Source organism: Thamnophis elegans, chromosome 10 (assembly GCF_009769535.1).
Source record: "Thamnophis elegans isolate rThaEle1 chromosome 10, rThaEle1.pri, whole genome shotgun sequence".
NCBI classification, from domain to species: Eukaryota; Metazoa; Chordata; class Lepidosauria; order Squamata; family Colubridae; genus Thamnophis; species Thamnophis elegans.
In genome coordinates this window covers 47,705,512-47,727,551 of record NC_045550.1, presented here as the reverse complement: position 1 = coordinate 47,727,551, position 22,040 = coordinate 47,705,512, and the positions used below count along the sequence as shown (strand labels likewise).

Below are 22,040 nucleotides of genomic sequence, written 5' to 3'. Positions count from 1 at the left end.
GCACATTCTATTTGAATCTGGAAGTGTGGTTTATAATAGAGTCATAATAGCAAGTGCAATTGATAAACATTTCCATCATGTTCTCATCTAGCCTGCCTCAGTGGACCAGGGGTGAAATTCAGCAGGTTCTGAGCGATGCTGGAGAACCAGTAGCGGAAATTTTGAATAGTTCAGTGAACTGGCAAATACCACCTCTGGCTGGCCCCAGAGTGGGATAGGAATGAAGATTTTGCAATATCCTTCCCCCAGGAGTGGGGTGGGAATGGAGATTTTGCAGTGTCCTTCCCCTGCCATGCTCACCAAGCCATGCCCACAGAATTGATAGTAAAAAAAAAAATGAATTTCACCACTGAATTGGACCAAAAGTGGTTTGTTTTTTTCAAGAGGCAACTGGACTTTCTGGTTTTTCTTTGAAAATGTTTCCCTTCTTATCCAAAAAGCTTCTTCACTCTGACTGGATGGTGGGGAATGGAAGGATTTATACTCCTTGCAGATAGCTGGTCATTTGCATTCTTTTAGCAAGTTGTTGAGGCTGTCTGGAGGTTTATGTTTGTCGTTGGGGTCACCTGAGTAGCGCAAATGGGTGTGGAGCCTTCTTGGAACTGTTGAAAGGAATGTGTTATAGAGTAGAGATAGATGATGTATCCTCTCTGTTGAGAGAGTTTATGGTAGTTCAGTTTTGACATAGATGGCCTTTTTGAGCGAAACATCTTCAAAGAAAAACCAGAAAGTCCAGTTGCCTCTTGAAAAAAGCACCTTTGGGACAACCATGACCTGGATGACTGAGAATCTCCATAGACTTCCAGTTTGACTGGATTTTCACGTCCATTTCTTAGATCAAGATAACTAATGTCTACACAGTGTGCTATGGAATTGGGTGGAGACATTATTAACCTGATTGAAGAAAGTTTATGAAGGTCCCATAATGAATTTCAGAGTGCAGTATCATGTATTTGATGTACAGTAAAGGCTTTTGATGAGTTTGCACATTTCAAAAATAAAATTAAATTTGGCTGAAATACCATTTATCTTTTAAAGTGTTAATCTGATTTATCTCTGTTTTGTGATCTTTCTCCCTAATGTACTTGACAGCAAAATTCAATCGCTTTTACTACTGAGCTGGGCCTGAAAGGCCAATGCTCAATTTTCTGTTTCTCAGTTTTTATGCAATGTGTAAACTTGGGCACTTGATAAATTCAGACCTCAGGGACAATGCTAGAAAGCTATATTGTGAATATGAGGAACCATTTCTTTGGTTTATATAATAGAGATTATTGGTTTATTTTTTTTAAACTTTATGAGAAAAATTGATTCTCTACAATATAGTGGAAATTTAGTTTGCTTTATTTCTGTTCAAGAAGTTTTGTATCATTTTAAAATAATGGCAATTTCAGAGAATAATAGTGAACTAACAATGTTTTTATCAAAAAGGAGTGTAATGAGATAGGGTTAAGATGGCAAGGGACAATTTTAAGACAGCAAGGGACAAATGTGGCTAAAATCTATATATCTGCAGTAGCCATTTTTTATTGGGCACCTTGTTTCTTAGGTAGATTTTGTTCTACAAGAGTAAATGTTTTTGAGAAGATGTTTGTTGCTCTACCCATTACTCTGAGATACTTTTGATAATGTCAGGTTGTCTGTCAATCTAGTTTAACACCTATGTTCTCCAAATGACACATTCTGTTTTTTATTTGAACCTTTTAACCATGATGTTGAGGTTTGAACTACGATTACAGGGGGTCTCAATTTACAACAGTTGGACTACAATTGAGTCTAAAATTTCCATTGCTATCTGAGACAGTTGTTAAGTGAGTTTTGCCCCATTTTACGACCCACCTTGCCACAGTTATTAAGTGAATCACTGCAATTATTAAGTCATTCATAGAGCTGTAAAGTGAATCTGGTTTCCCCATTGACTTTGCAAAAAATGAACATATGACCCCGAGACAGTGCAACCGTCATAAATCTGAGTCAATTTCCAAGGGTCTGAATCTTGATCACATGACCATAGGGACACTGGCAATGTTGTAAGTGTGAAAAACAGTCATAACTCACTTTTTTCAGCACTGTTGTAAATTTGAACGGTTACTAAATGAATTGTTGCAAGTCGAGGATTCTGTATAAAGCATGCAAAACATGCAATCTACTCCCGAGTTACAGGTTGTCATCTTAAACTGCTTGTTAATGGTTACCCATTTGAGATATTGTGGAAATAATATTTCACTTTTTCAGAAACCCTGCAGAAATTCTATAGAATATTCTGAAGTGGTAATATTAAGTGTCATCAACATACCTATAGTAGCAGCTACCTCTCGTATTTTCTACTATTTCTCTGTTTTTGAGCTCCATGCAGGGAGGGAAACATTCCAATTCCATATGAAGATATGGTATACCCATAGAAAATATTTATTTCTTCATCTTTGTCCTTTTTATTTTACTACAGTACTTAATACATACACATTGCGTGGGCTTTTATTTCAAAATGTTCATATGTATTCTAGCCATTTTTTTTCTTTCCAACATTTAGTAAAATTCATCAGTTTTCCTTAAAAAATTGTTTTCTATTCTCAATCTTCTTGAATTAAAAAAAATCTCAAACTCTTAATGACACCATCGGCTTCTAGAATTTAAACTCATATCATCCAAAAGTTGTTAATGTTATTCAATTTAGGCATTTTAACGACGTATATGCTTTTTTTCAATGTCATCCTTGAGTTTTTGTCTTAAGCATTACTTTTCAGGATCTGCTTTTTTTTTACATTTCATTTTTTTTAACCACAAAAAGTAAGAAATCAGTCAGATCAAGCTGTTTATTTGTCAACTTCATTTTTTTTAACCACAAAAAGTAAGAAATCAACCAGATCAAGCTGTTTATTTGTCTAGCCTAGTGTTAATTTTTCCAAAAGTTTTTGCTTGCTCCTTTAAACTGGGGACACTGGGGACTGAACCCATTATAAAGAGCTTGAAGCTATCTAGATCAGTGGTTCTCAACCTGTGGCTGTGGACCCCTAGGGGGCTGCAATGTCATCACAGAGGGTCCATGAAGTTTTGCAGAAATGTTATGATTTAAGTCGAGTTAACTCTTGGTGTGTGGCCACAAAAGGTATTTGTCAGTGGTGAAGAAAAGGTTCAGAACCACTGATCTAGATCACCTACCCCACAAATCAATAAGTCAGCTGTACAGCAGAAATAGCATTCTCTTAATACTTAAATTTTACTACTAACCTTAAGAGTATTTGTAAATGTTTGTTCAAAGCAGGTAGCCATAATGTAATTCCTGAAGTTTTTGGTTTTTTTTTACATCTATTAAGAAAAGTAAGCAACATTTTCATTTGTGAAGAATGCAGCAGAACTAGTCAAACATTCTGGTACTAAAGCATATATTTCAAGTGACAGAAAAGTTCAGCCTCTCCTCACAACCAGTTCCTTCTTAGCAGCCTAAGAATTCAGCAATCAAAAATGTAGTTTGGCTCAGTTAGCCCAAGAGTGCTCAAAAGATCAAGTATGCAGTTCAATTAACAACACTCTCTGGATTGGTAACACAAGCAAGATAAAGGGTGTTTCTCTTGGCCAATAGAATATGCAGCCTCAATTAGCTCCCCGTGCAGGTAGATAATTTCAGTATGTAACTTGATCTTGCAACCAGAAGACAGCTGACCAGCCATGCTTTCAGTTTGTTAGGAACATTTATAATTCTATGCTTATAGTTTTAATTGTTTGATATAATTTGATGTTACATGCACACTGAAAATTAGTGCTGTTTAACCCCATATTCCTGTCTAATTCAGAATTGGATCTACAATTTATATGGAGTCATCTGATAGACTTCTGATTTCAGATTGCAGGTGGGAACAATACTTTAAAATTATAGGGGCATGCTATGTTTTTAATGTGTTTTTTACTTATGATTTATTATAAATGCATATGTTATTTCCTGCTTTAAGTACTGTTAGGTAAAGAGAGAAACTAAGAATAACCAATCACTAAACACTTTTTTTTAAATCTGAAAAACAATGTTGTTAATCTTAGATTACTTTGTCCAGGGAGCATTTTTAATTATTTATTTTTAAATTGTAACCACCTTCTGAAATAGTATAAGCCAAAACTGCTCAGTGAAAATATTGCTCCTCTTATTGTATTTGTCACTTTTACCTCAGAACTTTCTACTCAAAACTTGAAGTTTAAATTTTAAAATGTCAAAAGATTATTGCTTAACAATGCATAAATAAAATTAACTTGGGCATGATTTGCCAGCAAGGTCTTATTTATAATCTTTACTTCTGTTTTCATTTTAATGTACTTACAGTAGTTACTATGAATTGTCTGAAATATTCTTCTGAGTAAATCTGGATTCTACTGAAAGAGTTTTTTCCCTATTTGAACAAATTCTGGTATGAATTCTGGTACATGTACTCTCATTGATAAATTGTAAAGATCCTTTGTGATAAACTCATTGGTCTATCTAGTTCAGAAAATTGGCAAATATTCCTCAGCATTTCTACAAGCTTCTTTCAAAGATGTGAGACATAGAATCTGGGACCTTCCATCCATAGAATGTGAATTTTAATACTCTGCTTTAGCCCTTCCTGTCCTACTAAAGTATTCAACCAATTTGACTAGCCTGGTAAGGAATTAATATATAGTTGAACATATTTGGATTTGGATTTTATTGGGTTTGTATGCCGCCCTATTCCCGAGGGACTCAGGGCGGCTCACAATAAGAAAGGGGAAGGGATACAAAAAAATAAAATAAAATAAACAACAATTTAAAATTATACAACAGCCGTAACCTCGAATGGGGCTGGATGACTCAATAGCCCCAGGCCTGCCGGAACAGCCAGATCTTAACTGCTTTGCGGAAGGCCAGGAGGGTAGTAAGGGTCCTGATCTCCACGGGGAGATCATTCCAGGGGGCCGGAGCAGCCACAGAGAAGGCCCTCCCCCGAGGAGTCGCCAGCCGACATTGGCCGGCAGATGGAATTCGGAGGAGGCCTAGTATATATAGCTTACCCCATAGGAATCTTGGTAATTTGCCTACTAAGGTGTATTTTATTATCTAAAAAATAGAAGCAAATAATCAAGAAGTGGGGCTAAAAGATTATTTTCTATATATAGGGTAAGTGGGTACCAATAACACTAGGGAAATTAACAATTTTAATATGTCCACCTTACAAAAATTATATCTTCTCTCAAGTATTTTTAAAGTATTTTATGTTAACCAATTAATTTCAATTTTGGGAAGAAACCTTTTCCAACTGTCTTTGGAGTCACTAGCTTCCCTTTCCAACCAAAACAATACATAAGAATGCATTGTTTTTACCCAATACTAAGCATTTAGAAAAAAAACAGTGGGTAAGTTCACCAATCATACAAAGTTTGAATGTTATGTTCTAGTACAGCGTGTTGACATATCCAATAGGGTGGAATGAGAATAAGTAATGCTGCCCCCACCCCACCCCGTCCATTCAATTGAGTTCAATTTGAAGAACAAGTTTTCTTGGCAAGTTTTTTCAAAAGTGCTTTGCCTTTACCTTACCTTCCTAAGGCTGAGAGAAAGTGATTGGCCCAAGGTGACTTTGTGCCTAACGCAGGATTAGAACTCACCATCTCCCGATTTCTAGCCTGATGCTTTAACCACTACTCAAACTGGGTAGTCATGCTTTAGTCCCACTGAAATCACTTAGATTTAAGTTGATAATGACAGCTTGGTCTAGTAATTTTATAAGGTTTAGGTTAATTTAGCTATATTTTATGTTGAAATGCATTCTTTGATCACACAGTAAGTACCGTATATCAATTAACAAGTATATAAACTTACTGTGTGGGCCAAGATAATACGAAGCAGTGAAATAGGATTTTAGAAAGTCCCTACAAAGATTTAAGAGTGTATCAGCACATTTGATGTAAAGGCAAATGTAAAGGTTCCCCTCATACATATGTGCTAGTTGTTCCCGACTCTAGGAGGTGGTGCTCATCTCCATTTCAAAGCCAAAAACCCAGTACTGTCCAAAGATGTCTCCATGGCCATGTAGCCGGCATGACTAAATGTTGAAGGCGCACGGAACGCTGTTACCTTCAAAGTAGTCCCTATTTTTCTACTTGCATTTTTTATGTGCTTTTGAATTGCTAGGTTGGCAGAAGCTGAGACAAGTAACGAAAGCTCACTCAGTTATGTGGTCCTAGGGATTCGAACCGCCCAACTGCCGACCTTTCTGATAGACAAGCTCAGTGTCTTAGTCACTGAGCCACTGTGTCCTTCTGCATCTGATGTACACCTCTTCAAAGAAATAGTCCCTCCTTATTGTGCTTCTAATGTTCTATGTGAATTTTCTCATGTGTTTTGACCTACTGAGTCTCTCAAGATTATTACCTTTTGGAATCAGGGCCATTGTAACAATAGACTTTATCATATTAAAGAATGTAAGGTTTCTAGACCTGTTTTTATTTTGAAATGCAGATTTGGCACAATTTCAAACAGTAATTTTGTGGGCTCTGTACCTTCCTTTTCTTTTAGCCTCACATATTTGTATTACCTATTTTTAACTTGTTTTGCTATTCCTAATAGCAAGCTCTGTGACTTATATTAACCTCTAAATGATCTTTGTTATGGTTAAAGGTTTATTCATTAACTGAATTGAGAACCTCTCATCTCCTTTTAGAAGGGGGAAAATAAAACTCCTAACAGTATCCCTAAAGTATTGCAACCACGTTAATTCATACTTGCAAATCAACTTCAGTGCTTGATTCATTTCAGGTACAAGTTTTGCAATCTGGTTTTTAAATAGAGGAATTAGGGAGAAATGTGGGAGAGGGTATTTATTTGCTTGATTCCACATGACAATGCCAGAATAATTGAATAGACTGTATAGTTAGTTTGACAAGGCAGAATATGAAATCAGCAGCCTCGCATACCAGAGGAAGGAGGTAGGCTCAGAGTCTCTGACAGTTATAATGAATTTTATCAGAATTTCTCCAAAGGCTGACTATTGTATGTTGAATTATTAAACCTTCCCTCCCCCCTTTCTGTGAGGTAATGAACAACTGTAAACCAACATGCATTTGTATTAGCTTTTTCAAGAATAAATAATTAATTGTGGGCCTGACATAGGAGATGTTTGGCTTCAAATGGCTGCATGTCAAAACCCATAAGCTGATCTCTGAGGCAGCCAAAAATCTAACTATAGTAATGGAGACTTGAGAGTTTTCATAGGATGGGATGTGCTATGGATACTTAAATGTGAACTTGCTGTATAGATGCTATTATGTTTTTATAGGTGGTGTCTGTAAGCAGTAAATTTTGGAAACACTATTAGAAGGTGAAGCAGGTTCTGATATTTCATCGTAAGTAGAGATAAATTGTGCCGAATTTTCCTTCAAGGCTTCAGGGTGCTATATTTATCTTTCACCATTTCCTGTCCAAAGTACTGAAATATGAGATTTTTAATACAGGGACAACTTTTGTTTAGGAGACCAAAAATTGTATTGTCTTATAATGAAGTTTCTGCAGTAGAAGCCCAGCTGGCTATGGACAATAGAACTGAGAGATTGCTATGAAACTGAACTCAAAGTAAACTCTGATGGGTAGAGTCGTACTCTTTTGAGTCACTCTCAAAATCTTCAGTATTAAAGCTTTTCTGGTATGCAAGGCTGTCTACAGATCTGGAACCTCCTCACCGTTCCTAATGAGCAAACATAAACTTAAGAGGTAATATCATCATATGCATTCTATTATTCTGGTCACAAGATTCAAGAATTTCATCACTAACATATATGAGGTTTGCTAGATATTATCCCAAAGATCTGTGATCTGCATGGTGGTATACTGTTATGACTGCAACATGTGGTTCAACATCCCATTTTTTAAATAGAAGAATGAACATTGAGTGATGTGCAACATACAAAAGTAGTGCAAAATTTAACATTTGTGATTCTTCTACCATTTCTCCAAATCTACCCTCATATGTACACTTGTTATTTAGTTGTCTGACTACTTTTAAGGAGCTACAGTAATATAACTTTAAGTCTAAAGCATCACTAGTGTCTATTTTTATTTAACACTTGATATTAAGCTTGATATTAATTGTAATATTTTAAGTAGAGTAACTGCATGAAAAAAAACCATGAGTACGACACTTTTAATTGGTGAGCTATAACTGCTGCAAAGATCTGATTTATCTAGCTAACAAAGATGCAAGAACCAAGTTCAGTGACCCCAAGTCAGTTGGGGTCAGGATTTAGTCAGTTCAAACTAGAAGTTCTAACATTTTTGTTTTTTAGGACATACTTTTGTTTTATTACATATTATTACATCTTATTGCATTCTTTGCGTTCTTAGTAGACTAGAAAAATGCTGTAGATATAATTTATTTTGACTTCAGTAAGGCATTTGATAAAGTAGACCACCACCTACTACTTATAAAACAGAAAAGTGTGGGTTAGACAACCACCACTCCTTCTCCCATTGATATAGTTATATATCTATATATTTTAACCAAAATTCTTGGACCATTTTATTACATACTGTTTAACTTGTTCTTCTTTTATTTCTAATTTCTGTAAAAGGTTGTACATTTTAAGAATCACTAAAATACTAAGCAATCTGTATTCCACAAAGATATGCATTATTTATTTATTTATTTATTTCTAAAGCACTTTAACAAAAACATTTCTCCCCTTAATCAATTCAAAAACTTTCTGAAGTTAAATTCTAATCCAGTGTTTTGCCATTCTTAAATTCTTTAAATTGTTGTTTTACTCTTCTCTTTTTTCTACAATGAAGTGTCTTTCGTCGGCAGTTTGTTATTCTTTTACAGAATTTTTAAGGGTGTTTAGGCCAAGATACTGTATAATTAAGGGTTTTGGTTTTTGCATGACTAGGATTCAATAATGAATCAAAGATTTGTAAGAGTTTACAGGTTAACTTTGCTTTTCATCTACATTTGTAGAAGACTCACAGACATATCTGTCCTAGATGATAGTCTTTATTGTAGACAAGAATGAAGCCTTACATAATAGTTGATTACCTGCTATCAGTGAGAAGATTACATGAACTTTATTGCCTTTACTTGGGGCTTCTTGATTACTGTTACAATATCCAGATATTGTGCTTTGTGTCCTTGGAGCCAAGAAGTTGTATCTATACATAATGGTAAACTCCAGCATGGGACTTGTTGGTTACTACTTTAGTCTTCACATGATGGCAAGTGTATTATCTTCTAAAAGGCACTAATAATAGACATAAGGAAATCAATCAGGAAATGCCTTCTTACAATAGACTGGCAGTCTTTCGTTCGATGAGTTAGGCAAAACATAAATTCTGATGACACTCTGCTCTCAGAAAATATATAAAACTGTATGTTTCACATCTGTGTCTTGAGTAACATAACATACACAAAGTAGGATTCCCCAATCCATGACTTATAATTTTATTATAGAGCACTCAAGAATTAATTTGGAAATCCTAAGTAAAATTGGGTACTTAGGACCACAGAGCTATATAATGAACACCAGGCAATATACTGAATGCTGGAAGAAGGAATAACACAACAAGAATGAGGGAGAATTCATCATTCCTTACTGTGACTTGGAACCTTAATTCTGACTGCCACACTGGTGAGGAAATCAGTCCATTCTCTGATACAACTTTACATGAAGTTGCCCATGCAGACATAGAACAAAAGGTTCCTTCAAGACAGATAAAGTGAATGTGTTCTCCTTAAGGCAAAAAAATAAAAATAAAAAATCAACAGACCAGCAAGTTAAAGAATGCATTAAAAAAAACTATCGTGATGTCGCAAAGGGAGATAAAATTCTTGTTCAGTTAATAAGAGGAGTTATTTTTGTTGCAAAAATAGGTACAAGTTAAGTATTAGGGGGAAGTTTGCATAAACCACATTTGGCAATGCATTATAATTCTGGAATGTTCACCTTTGACTTCTTATGAAACAGCCTAGTGCAGACACATTTTTGTTGCTATAACTGCAAAAAAAAAAATTTTTTTTTCCCCTGCCCTATTACCTTGGGCAAAACCTTTCAGGAAGAATGAAGCTGGTATATGAAATAATGTTCTCTCTGCTCTGAAGTTATAAGAGACGGAGAAACAAAACAAAACAAAATAAAATAAAAGCAAATAATTAAAATTTGGAATGTGGATTTTCATGCAAACGGCCCTATCCTTTTCACAGCCTGAAACCTATCATAATGGCCGTAACAAATCATTTTTACTTTATCAGTTTCCTTTTTCTAGTTTTAAGTGAGTGCCATATAGCTACAGGGGAATTAAGCTGGAAAAAATAAAACACAATAGATCACATCTAGCATCCCTAGCCATAAAAAGAAACACAATCTAGGTTTTGCTTTTGAATGTCCTCCCTTTTTTGATTTAGATTCCTGCTTCTTCTTATCCAATGTGTTATTTGATAGACACAAAAAAGCATACACATACACAAATGTATATTTATCTAAAAATATAGAATGATTTCACAGTGTACAAAACATTTATTATTAATGTCATTAATTTCAGGATCTTATTTATACATGTTCATAAGGAAAGGGTATGAGTAACTTCAGGCACACTTTGAATTTCTAGCAAAATTATTCTTTGGAGAAAATGGTCTTCTCCACAGTAGTTTCATTCATTTGGTTTCTTTAAAAGAACAATAAAAACTCATTGGGGTGTCTCCCCAGGAGAGGATAGTTTTTCACCAACAGAGAGCACTCTTTCATCCACATAAAAACAAAATGCTCACGTTGAAGACCTTTTGTAAAATTTTGTTGCAGGAACAAAGGCGTTCATTCAGATATAAGGCTTCTCTGCTTTTAGTTCTTTCTGGTCACCTGATCAAGCTCTTGGTAATTTTTAGGCTACTTTAGTCTGCATTCCTCAAATTCTTTATACTTGGCCCTGTAATTAAGTGCTTCAGGTTCACTGCCTAAAACGTTGATTCTATAACTTTCCACTTCTTGTGCCCTCAAACGCAAGACTAATGCAACGGTCAAAGCTGCACTCAACTCTGAGTCTCAAAACCAACCTCTTGAAGCTACAAAAAAAGCAAAAAAAAAGTCTTCATGTGAACGCTGTGGAGTCATAATCAGGTAAAACGGAGGCTTGCCATTTGTGTATATTTGCACAAGATTATTTTCTAAAGGATGCTTGGCAATATAAACAAAGCACTTCTATTTTGAATGTGATTTTTTTTTCATTCCACATAAATTGTATGGTTTCTGATTTTGGTGACCGTTAAACTAATCTATTATTATGTATTGTATTTATTATAAAATTGTGCTTGTTCCAAGCAAGTTGTATCATCATTTGTGGATGACTATTTGGTATAAAAGTGGGGATAAGGATGGCAGATGCCAAATTACGACATAGTAAATGATAACTTGTTGGTAATGGCATTTCTAGCCACTATAAGCATTACTACTGAGCATTTAAAATATTCTTGTACAAACAGCAAGTGAAACTAATGAAAGAAACCGTATAACCATATTACCTTTACACTTTCGCAGTCAAACTCAGGTGAAATACTATTTGGAGATTTGTAATGTGATCAACAGAAAAAGGCTCTTGATGTGCCATCTGGAACCCAAGGATTACTTACTGTAACTTTATGGCATTGATGGGGAATATGTGGCAGAATCTTTTTATACAGCAGGTCTACCAAAAAGCCTTGTTTGCCTTTTTTAAATGATGGTAAATTATGAACACTATCTATCTTGTGCACAAAAAGGAAGGTGCAAAGTGGGGATAGACTTTTTAATTTTTTTAAAAAATTAAAAATTCATTTTATTCTTAATTAAACTTTCTTGATAAGCTTGAAAAAGAAGTATAGAAGCTAAGTTATTACAGTTATTCTGGTCCTGGGCTACCACTGTTGTGCGTGTTTCAGAAATCTTTACAAAGCTTTTACCCACTTGAGAGTAGGCAAACATGTTAATTAATAATGAAATACACAACACAATACAATTTATTGCATCTATTGCTTCCTAAATGGGCACAAGCCAAATGTAAAATAAGAGATAATACAGTTCTAGCGTACATTATACATACATCTGGACGTGGGTACAATTGGAGGGCTGATCACTTTATAATACCGAGCCCTATGGCACATATGCCACATGGCAAGAAATAGTTTTGCAAGGATTCAATCCAGTCCACAGAACACCCCTACTATTTTATGTTACATTAAACACATTGCATCCTCCTATTTATTTTCCTGCACTTTTATCTCACCCATGACTAAATATATGTCATCCCTTTGAGGGTTGTTGTTATTTTAGACTAAAGTATAGGCTACTTTGCGGATATAGGGTAGAATAACAGAAACTTGCAACCTGCAGTGTTTCCCTTTCTTTCTGTCTTATAGCAGAGAGAATCAAGGGAGGGCAAACTTACGTTTATTTCTTATGCTTTCTTATTTTCCTGGACTAACCCCATGTTTTGTCAAGGGCCTCCATGTAACTTCTCTAAAGCCATCTCTGTGTTAACCCATAGTTCCTATGAAACCTGAATGCATTACACCACGGGTGTCAAACTCGATATGTCATGTTGTCATCACGTGATGTATCACAACTTTTTCCCCTTCACTCAACCGGTGGTGGGCGTGGCCAGCATGTGACACATCCAGTTTGACACCCCTGCATTTGACTGTTGTTATTAGTGGAGGTTTCTTTGCTACACATAAGAGATATAATCCAATGGAGCTTACACACCTTCATTTACTCTCAAAGCATGGGGAATGTCTCTTGGACTACTACTGTGCTATGCTCACTTTTGTGCAAATCAGTGCTGCCACTACCTTATCCTCTGTTATTCAGGTGTGAATATTTCAGGTATGAAGTATAGTGAATTTACCGTTACTATTTACAGTTTTGATCCAAAACTTACTATAAATTCCCTTTCAAAAGTTACAGATTGTATAGCTAAGCATGTCTTCAAATGAGTTTGGCGATGGAATATTAAAATATTGTAGGGTGTAACTCATTTTCTTAAAAATAAAATGTAGCACAGGTAGTCCTCAACTTTCAACCACAATTGAGACCAGAATTTCTAACTAAGCAAGTTGCTAAGTAAGGTGGTTGTTAATGAGCCGCACCAAAGTTTATGACCTTTTGTGCTACAGTTGTTAAGTGAATCCCTGCAATTAAGTGAATCACTTTTTTCAGTGCTACTGTAACTTGGAATAATTGCTAATTGAATTATTGCACATTGAGGACTTCCTATAGTTTACAAGCCAGTATATCAACATGCATCGCTAATGAGGTCCTTTTTTTTCCTCAGCTCCTGGCCAAAAAGGTCTCAAGATTTGAAGAAACATTTATAGAAAAGGAATACCTGACGCATTATGGATTTATATGTCACTAGCCTTAACTGAAAGAAGTCCCGCATACCAGATTCAGTCTCATTGGCAGAATCAACTATGCACCACCTCTCAAACTTGTTTTGGAACAGAAAGATCTTTCACGTGCTGGGGAACTCTTTTCTTTGGACGATTCTGAAATAGAAGGATGCCTATCTGAAGCCCTTGAGCAAATCAAACTAATTAGTTCATCTCCTGTAAGTAGAACCCTTCGTACTCTTTGCAAAGCAGAATATGGGTTAGAAAATCCATGTAAGCCATCTTGAGTAACCATGTACGAGTAGGTGGCAATATAAATTTTCTAAAATAAATAAATAAAATGAGATTTACCCTGTTTCCATGAAAATAAGACCTCCCCAGATAAGTATAATCGGGCTTTTGAGTGCATGTGCTAAAATAAGCCCTCCCCCAAAAATAAGCCCTCCCCAAAAATATCACAAAACAGCAGCAGCCATGAGGTGACCACACTCGCCACCTCCTGCACCTCAAAAATAATAAGACCTCCCTGAAAATAAGGCCAAGCGCTTATTTTGGGGGTCAAAAGAAAATAAGACCCTGTTTTACTTTCGGGGAAACACGGTAGCTGCAGAAACTCAAGAAAATAAATTATAAATTTCCCCCTCAATAAAGTGGGAGCAGTTATTATTAAATTCAGAAAGACTGGGAAGGTAGCATGTCAGTGTGTCAGTGCCTGAAACTAAAGTCAGCAGGAAGCAAAATGATTTGAAAATGTTTTCTATTGTTTAAATCAGAGTCCCCTTGAACCATAAGAAAAGCAGCAAATCCTAAAGGTGCTTTTTCAAGAGGAAACTGTACTTTCTGGGTTTCCTTGAAGTCATTTCGCTTCTCATCCAAGAAGCTTCTTCGGCTCTGACTGGATGGTGGGGAAAAGAAGGATTTATATTCCGTGCATGCAGCTGGTCATTGGCATTCTTGTAAAGAGTCATTAAGGTCACCTGGAGATTTATAAGGGTCCTCAGGGTCACCTGAGTGGTGCAAATTGGTGTGGAGCCTTCTTGGAACGGTTGAAAGGACTGTGTTGTAGACTGGAGATAGATGATGTCATATCCCTCCCCCTCTGTAGAGAGAGGGCAGGCAATTTTGACATAGATGGCCTCTTTGACCCCTCTTTCAAACCAGAGTCCTCTTTCTCCAAATGTGGAGTTTGCTGTCTTCAAAAGAGTAGCCTTTATTTTTTAAATGCAGATGGATTGCTGAATCTAATCCAGATGGGTTTGTTCTTCTACACTGTTCCATGTGTTATGAAGTGGTTAATCCAGGCAGAGCTGCAGACCAGAAAATCCAGTTGCCTCTTGAAGAAGCTTTTTGGGACAACCATGACCTGGATGACTAAGAATTTCTATAGACAAAAGCAGCAAGTAAATGTGATAAATAATGTATAAATAAATCATTCTATAATTATTCTTTAGAACATTTTTATTAAAGTCATGAATGTAATAATAATAATAATTCCCTGTTTTTAGCCAACAAGTGAAAAGAAAAACAATATTGAATGATTGCAAGAATAGCAGAATGTGTCAGTAAAAGTTAGAAATCAGAAATCATACAAAGCATTTCATTGTTTAGGAATAATATTTTTCATACAAGTACCCTTGGTATCTGGCCTTTAAACGCAAACATTAAATACATCTTAATGTTTCTTGTGATAAAGGCATATGGCCCAAGTATATGCATCTGCTAGATGACACATGAATTATACCAGTCATCAGATTTGTGCATCTTTGAATTTACTATTATTGAGAAATTTGGCAGGCTGGCAAAAAGGATCATTGGCTTATTATCTAATATGAATCATTTACACCCAGGATTTGTATTTTTGATTGGATGGCTTACAACCTGACTTGAAAACAATATATCTTGAAGTAGAAGAAAACAATAAATTCTGCATTCCTGGCCAGTGTTAAAGAATATTAAATGATGCCCGTGATGAACATTTATTGATTTTCTTGAGAATCTTACAGGAGAATACATGTTCCAAAAATTACTTACCAAGCATCCTTGTTTTATACTTGTTTTGAATTTTTTCTTTCAAATGTATGCCCCACTCAAGTATGATGTATGTTTGTGTGGGTACCCATCAGGGGTGGGTTCCTGCCAGTTCTAACCTCTTTTATAGAAGAGATTCCACAAATCTACAGTGCCATTTAGAACCGGTTCCAGCTCCCTACCCCCACCCATCCGCATATCATCAAGATGAAGAGCGAGAGGAGGAATTCTAGGAGTTGAAGTCCACAAGTCAAAGCTGTCAAGGTTGAACACCCCTGGGTTTTTTTCTTCTAAAGGGTTAGGGGTGCAAGAGTCTTGTAACTTGACAGCTTTAAGACTTGCGTGCTTCAAATGTCAAAGTTTCTGAGCCAACATTTTGGTTGCTAAGCAAGAGCGTTGTTAAGTGAGTTTCACCACATTTTACAAGTTGGCCAGGCCCACCCAGTCACATGGCTGGCAAGCCACTCCCACCCGGTCACATGGTCGGCAAGCCACTCCCACAAAGCAGGTCACACCTACAGAAGAGGTTCTAAAAAATTTTGAAACCCACCACTGGTACTCATATACACACGCAAATACACCCTTTCAAATTTCAGAAGGAAACCTATGGTAACTTTTAAATATATGTGTGGAATAATGAATCCACCTACCGTATATACTCGAGTATAGGCCGACCCGAATATAAGCCGAGGCACCTAATTTTACCACAAAAAACTGGAAAAGTTATTGACTCGAGTATAAGCCTAGGGTGGGAAATGCAGCAGCTACCGGTAAATTTCAAAAATAAAATAGATACCATAATGTTTTTGAATATTTATTTCAAAGAAAAACAGTAAACTAGCGGTGTATTCAATGAAATACTTCACTCACCTCATGATGCTGATGTCCCGCTGTGATGATGATGTCCCGTGCAGCCGCGGGAACGATGTCCCGCCTCCTATGACACACGGCACAGTGATTCCTATCATTGGATCACTGTACCAGAGGAGGTGGGACATCGCTATGTGGCTGCTTGCCATAACCAAGGAGGAGGTGGGACATCGTTGCAGAGCGGCAGGAGGGGGAGGAAGGGGAATCGTAAGACAGCCCTGCATTACATTAGAACGTGAGGAGGGGGGATGGTGCGGTGCGCGCTGCGCGGCAAACTGACACAGAGGGAGGGGAAACTCACAGGGGCACTGGGCCATTCACGAGTGTCACCCAGCGGCATGGCCCCGCCCCTTTTCTCCTCCATTTCGGGCAAATTTTCACTGACTCGAGTATAAGCCGAGGCGGCTTTTTCAGCCAAAAAGTGGGCTGAAAAACTAGGCTATACTCGAGTATATACAGTAACTCACTGCCTTAGCTCACTGATACCACTGTTGAATTCAGTACTATTATAGAACATCGGACAATGTGGAGAAAACATTTGCCATTAGTTTCCACTTGAGGGCAGTAATAACGCATAACTGACCTAAAAGAACTTTAAGAATGATTTAAATGTTCAGAATGTGAAGGAGATAGGTCATTTTTCACAACTGAGAATGGAACGCAAACTTAATAGCAAATCTATGCATTCTTCAATATTTCACAACTAAGAAACATTTTTAGAAGGAATAGCACTCATATTGCTGACATAGAATAGAACAAATACAGCAATGAGTATTAAGGCTTACTGTTTCTAATAGGAATGTTGTGGTTTGGGTAGAAGGAAGGAGAGTAACTGGGCCATTCTTTAAGGCAAGTGGGGAAAAGCTAGGAAAACGTTGGAGAGTGAGCTTTGGGAACAGGAGCAATGTCAGTAGTAAGAGGGGAAAAAAAGGGAAAGAGAAGAGGGATTGTGAAAAAGTAAAAACTATTATTCTGTAATAAGCATGAGTTGTTGATATTCCTCCAACCAAAAAATAACTTGTACTAATTAATCTACTATATTGGGTTAGACAAGGTACTCCTTCACTTACTATAATAATTGAGCCTGGAATTATGGTCATAAATTGTTGCAGTTGTAAGTCACCCACTCAGTGGGAATAGTTTTCTGGCTGTTTTAATGGCAGTTGTTAAGCAAATGCTACTGTCCCATTAAGAAAATGTGGAGGTCATAAGGAAATGACATGATCATCAAGTGAACCATTCATGTGAATGGTTGTTTTTTTTTGCTGGATACTGGCAAAAAAAAACCCCAAATTGCAAGGATATGAACTATGGAACACCATGACAGTTTTGTAAAGCTGACCCACCCAACATGTGGTCATGTGACCATAGAGCAATGGTGGATTGCCAATTTTTCTACTACCGGTTCGGGCATGTGCAACACTTCCGCGCATGTGCAGAAGTGTCTGGGTGGGTAGGCGGTGCTTCCCACCGCTGCTACTACCAGTTTGCCCGATCCTGGCTAAACCGGAGCAACCCACCTCTGCCATAAAGGGTGCAGCATGATCACTTATGACGCTAGGGGTGCTTTATGGCCATAAAGCATCCATTACATGGATTTCATGTAATGGGTGTTTTCATATGAACAGTCATAAAATGGCCAGTCGCTAAGTGAGGAGTACCTGTTAAATTTAATTGTTTATAATCAATGAATTTAAAACAGAAACCATATGTGCCCCCTTAAATTCCAAAATACTATGCTAAGACCTTATTAAGAGAGAAGATAAAATCAGCAGCGAGATTTTAACTTAAATTTACGTAGCCCTATAGCAAATTGGAATAGAATTATACCATTTACAAATTAACAAATCTAGTTTCCTCATGGCATGATCAGTTATGATCAATGATGAATCAGATATGCTGCAGATAAATATCAAATATGATGTTCAGCCAAGGACGGGGGGATTCCTCTCTCCCATAGAGCAACTGAAAGAAATACTTTTTTCTACAGCAAAATTATATAATTCATTACTTCAGGATATTATGGTAGGTGCTGACTTAGGTTGGTTCTGAAACGATTAGATAGGTAACACTTCCAGATGTGACACACTTTTCTGGAATTGAGGCACTGTGATTGAGATTTGGGAATAGGGTCAGACTCAAGACAGAAGCAAAGGAAATCAAATAACTTTCTTTTTTTATGACTAGACATTTTACAAAATATAGCATTTGTCCAACAACTGAATATCCAGTTTTGTTTGTAGTTATATATTTTTTCTAAGCTTTAAAGTCTTTAAAATCACACCAGTAATCGAATTACTCTTCTAAAATTACATTTTTTTTCCTTTTTAAGATCTTATTGTATTTCTTCAGCAATCCCCCATACCTTAGACTAGTGGGTCTCAACCTTCCTAATGCAGTTCCTCATGTTGTGGTGACCCCCAACTATAAAATTATTTTATGTTTTTGGTATTTTTTTTAAAATATGGGTTTTCCTATGGTCTTAAGTGACCCTTGTGAAAGGGTCATTCGACCCCCAAAGGGGTCCTGACCCACAGGTTGAGAATCACTGCCTTAGACTAAGGTTCCTATCTCACAATATGAAATTTATTGCTGCTTTTCCCAGCAACCTTCCCCAAAGTCACTTGCAACCATGCAGAAGATGGAATGCATGATCTGGTGCTTGGGCCTGCTGTTGGATGGGATGTTGGAGAATGTAGTAGATCCCTTCCTACTGTTAATCCACTCTGGACTATATGCTATTTCTAAAGACCTACTTCTTGAGGCTGTTATCACTGGCCAATTTTCTGGATTAGCAAACTCCAGATTTCATTTCTGGGGAGACTGTCATTGTTCTGGACTTCTATAGTATGTCGTGTTTCCTCATTTTCTCGAGGTGTGCTTCTGTTGTGACATCATTCTCCGTTCTCCATTGCTTGTATACTCCTCAGACAGCTTTGGGGGTTCAGTTATCCCACACTTCTTCCTTCTTCAGCTATCTTATTTCATTTGTCTTCAAATGAAACAAAAGGACTGCTTTGTCTGACAATCCAGGGTACAAACCTTTAAAATGAAACAGACAGAGGGTACAGCCAGTGGTGGGATTCAGCCTGTTTACACCACTTTGTGATAACCGGTTGTTAAATTTCTGAGCAGTTTGGTGAACTGTTGTTCGAAGAAATCATTTGGGGAGAGAACCGGTTTGTTAAATTATTTTAATCCCACCACTGATTACAGCGAATTCTACTGTTGTTCAGTTTTTTAAGATATCAAGATATTTTAATTTATAAAGGTATTTAAGCTCAATTTAGGTTAATAAATACCATTTTTCACAAATAATCATAATGTCCCTTTGATAAGAATCTGTCTATTTTGGAAACTGAACATTGGAATTAGACTGCCCCTTGCATTCTGATTTAGCAATTGATTTACACAAACTTATCATAAATGACAAGCGATAAATTATGTTTTAGTACAGCAATAGAATCTTTAATTCTGTATAGTCCTTTGAACTTAATTCATTTTTTTGTATAAAAAAGTAATTATAAAAGTACAAGCACAGAAAGGAAGGACAAGGGAGTCAATTATTTGGTTCATTATTTCAATTTCAGTTGTCCAACACAAAATTTAGAGTTGGAAGGGTCCTCAGAGTCAGAGGTAATCCAATCCATACCTTTCATCCATGCAGGATCCACTTGAATATCTCTGATATCCACCCTGTCTAAAGGGCTCTAGTGAAGGAGAACACAAGAAGTCATGATGGAGAACACAGATGTCATGACACTAGTTTCTCTTCCTGTCATAGATAGTCTTTCTAATTACTTTTAGATCCGAATTGCCAGTGAGGTCAGGCCATAATAAAATTGGAAACTCCTCTGCTATGGCAGCCAAACAGTTGCCAAGTTTCTATATTGCTGCTAGTATTTTCTGTCCAGTTGGAAAATGTTCTCCACACTTAATACTTCAGGGTGTGGAGACCAGGGTGGTTTATATAATATTTACAAGTGGGGCTTCAGTTCTATCAAGACCAGCTGGACTGCTTTCACATTCAGAATGGCACGGTCTCTCACTGTTTAACGGGATTCACTTTTTCTCTCCCACAACACCATGAAAAATTCTGTGTCAGACCGCCTGATGGAAACCTTTAAACTAGATATGTTTCAGAGCCTGTTCTTGTAACATAATGGATGGAAAGATTTCTGGAGCAGAGATGGTACATGATTACTGTCAGCAATGGCCCAGGATCTGGATTAAGTCTCTTCAATAAAGAAATTTTGTCCTGCAGCAACATAGCTTTTGTAATGTCCACAGAACATCATAAATTAAACCATTAGTAGTAATTGATAACTAAGAGTACAATTTCTATGATTTGTTCCTTTTGTTCTTTAGAAAACGAATATACATAATCTCATAAATGTCTGTATAACAGTGATGGATCACCTTTTCTCCTTGTGTACCGAAATTGCATGTGCACACGTGACAGTGCGTGTCTGTGTGCCCACACTCATAATGCAATGCACCCCTCATCCTGTGCATGCACACCTACACCCCCCCCTGTGCTTCCTATGCACATGTACGTGATCCCCCCGTGGTCCCCCCCATGGCCCGTTTTGGGCCTAGCAGGCCTCCTGAAGCTGCCTGGGACCAAAAAATGGATTGCAGGGAGGGCATGCCGCACCCCCACACACATGCCAATAATCAAAATAACTCAGGGTGGTGCAGCAATTACTGATTTCCAAAATTTGGAATTATGGTACAATTTTGGTCTCTTTTCAACTATATATCTAGGATCAAAGCCAAAGAATAAAAATGCCTTTTTTCTCTAATTAACAAAGACGGTTTAATCACAGTAAGTGATGATCAGTCTGCAGGCACTTCAGCCTTCTGAGATGTATTATACATTATAGCCTTCTCTACTGAGGTACAGCTGACAATAGCAGAAATGGTTAGTGTTAGGATTAGAGAAAAACAACCAGCATCCACAGGGTAACTATAAGCAAAGGAATTGTGCATATAGTACCATCCAAAATGGAATTTAGCCTTAGGGAAATTTAGCCTCATCAGAAATCAAGCAAGACTGAACATATCCAAATAAAATCAGATCTCTAAAGCACTAATTACTTATTGCCCTTAGATATTTATATGGATTTCAGAAAGAATTACAGTTCGTAATCTTTGAGCTTCAGGTTTCTTTTCTGACATCCGTCTGTTCTGCTCCCAGGAAGATTCAATAATATAAAAATCTTCAGCAAACTCCTTCCTATATATTTTACCAATGTGGGAGAGGGCAACGGTGCTCTGGAGGGCCCACCTGGCCGCTCGAGCTCCTTACCTGTTTTTTAAAGCCTTCGGCGCTTTTGCACATGCGCATGGCACATACAGCACCCGCACAACGCTCCACCGAGCAGCTGGAGCATCGTGGTGGCTTGCAGAGGCGTCAATGGCAGTTACGACATACAAGTGCCACGCGTGTCCATGTGGGCGACGCCGGGCCTATTACAACCATGCCAGTTGGACCTGGATCCGTAACCCACCACTGATTCCCACCCTACTCTGGGGCCAGAGGTGACATTTGCCGGTTCTCGAAGTACTCTACATTTCCGCTACCAGTTCTCCAGAACCTGTCAGAACCTGCTGGATTCACCCCTGAAGTATAGTATTTAATGTTAAGACAGTGAAAGGATAAATAAACCCTCCCGACCTTCCATAAGAGCCTAAAACATGACTCTGTCTTGGGGTTCCAATGGGGCAGCATCACAATGGGGGTGGGTGGTTGATTAATTAACCACAGATCCCATCTTCCTTCCTAATCTTCTCCCA

At 37.3% G+C, this 22,040-nt stretch overlaps 1 protein-coding gene across 13 annotated transcripts in view; it reads left to right on the top strand.

Annotated features, from left to right (window-relative positions):
• The first annotated feature begins 3,623 nt into the window (after positions 1 to 3,623).
• The window catches only part of VEPH1 (ventricular zone expressed PH domain containing 1), a 144,229-nt gene continuing 125,812 nt past the window's right edge, over positions 3,624 to 22,040 (top strand). For 5 of the 13 annotated variants that reach the window (XM_032225400.1, XM_032225399.1, XM_032225397.1 and 2 more), the window contains exons 1-2: positions 13,473 to 13,561; positions 14,571 to 14,743. In XM_032225400.1, the coding sequence (XP_032081291.1) occupies positions 14,594 to 14,743 (150 nt within the window). In that variant the 5' untranslated portion in view covers positions 13,473 to 13,561; positions 14,571 to 14,593. Of the gene's footprint in view, positions 3,849 to 6,673; positions 6,758 to 6,815; positions 6,928 to 7,277; positions 7,345 to 7,368; positions 7,709 to 10,596; positions 11,098 to 13,285; positions 13,562 to 14,570; positions 14,744 to 22,040 lie in introns of those variants that run through there. The other 8 variants (XM_032225405.1, XM_032225403.1, XM_032225404.1 and 5 more) reach the window with 8 other exon arrangements.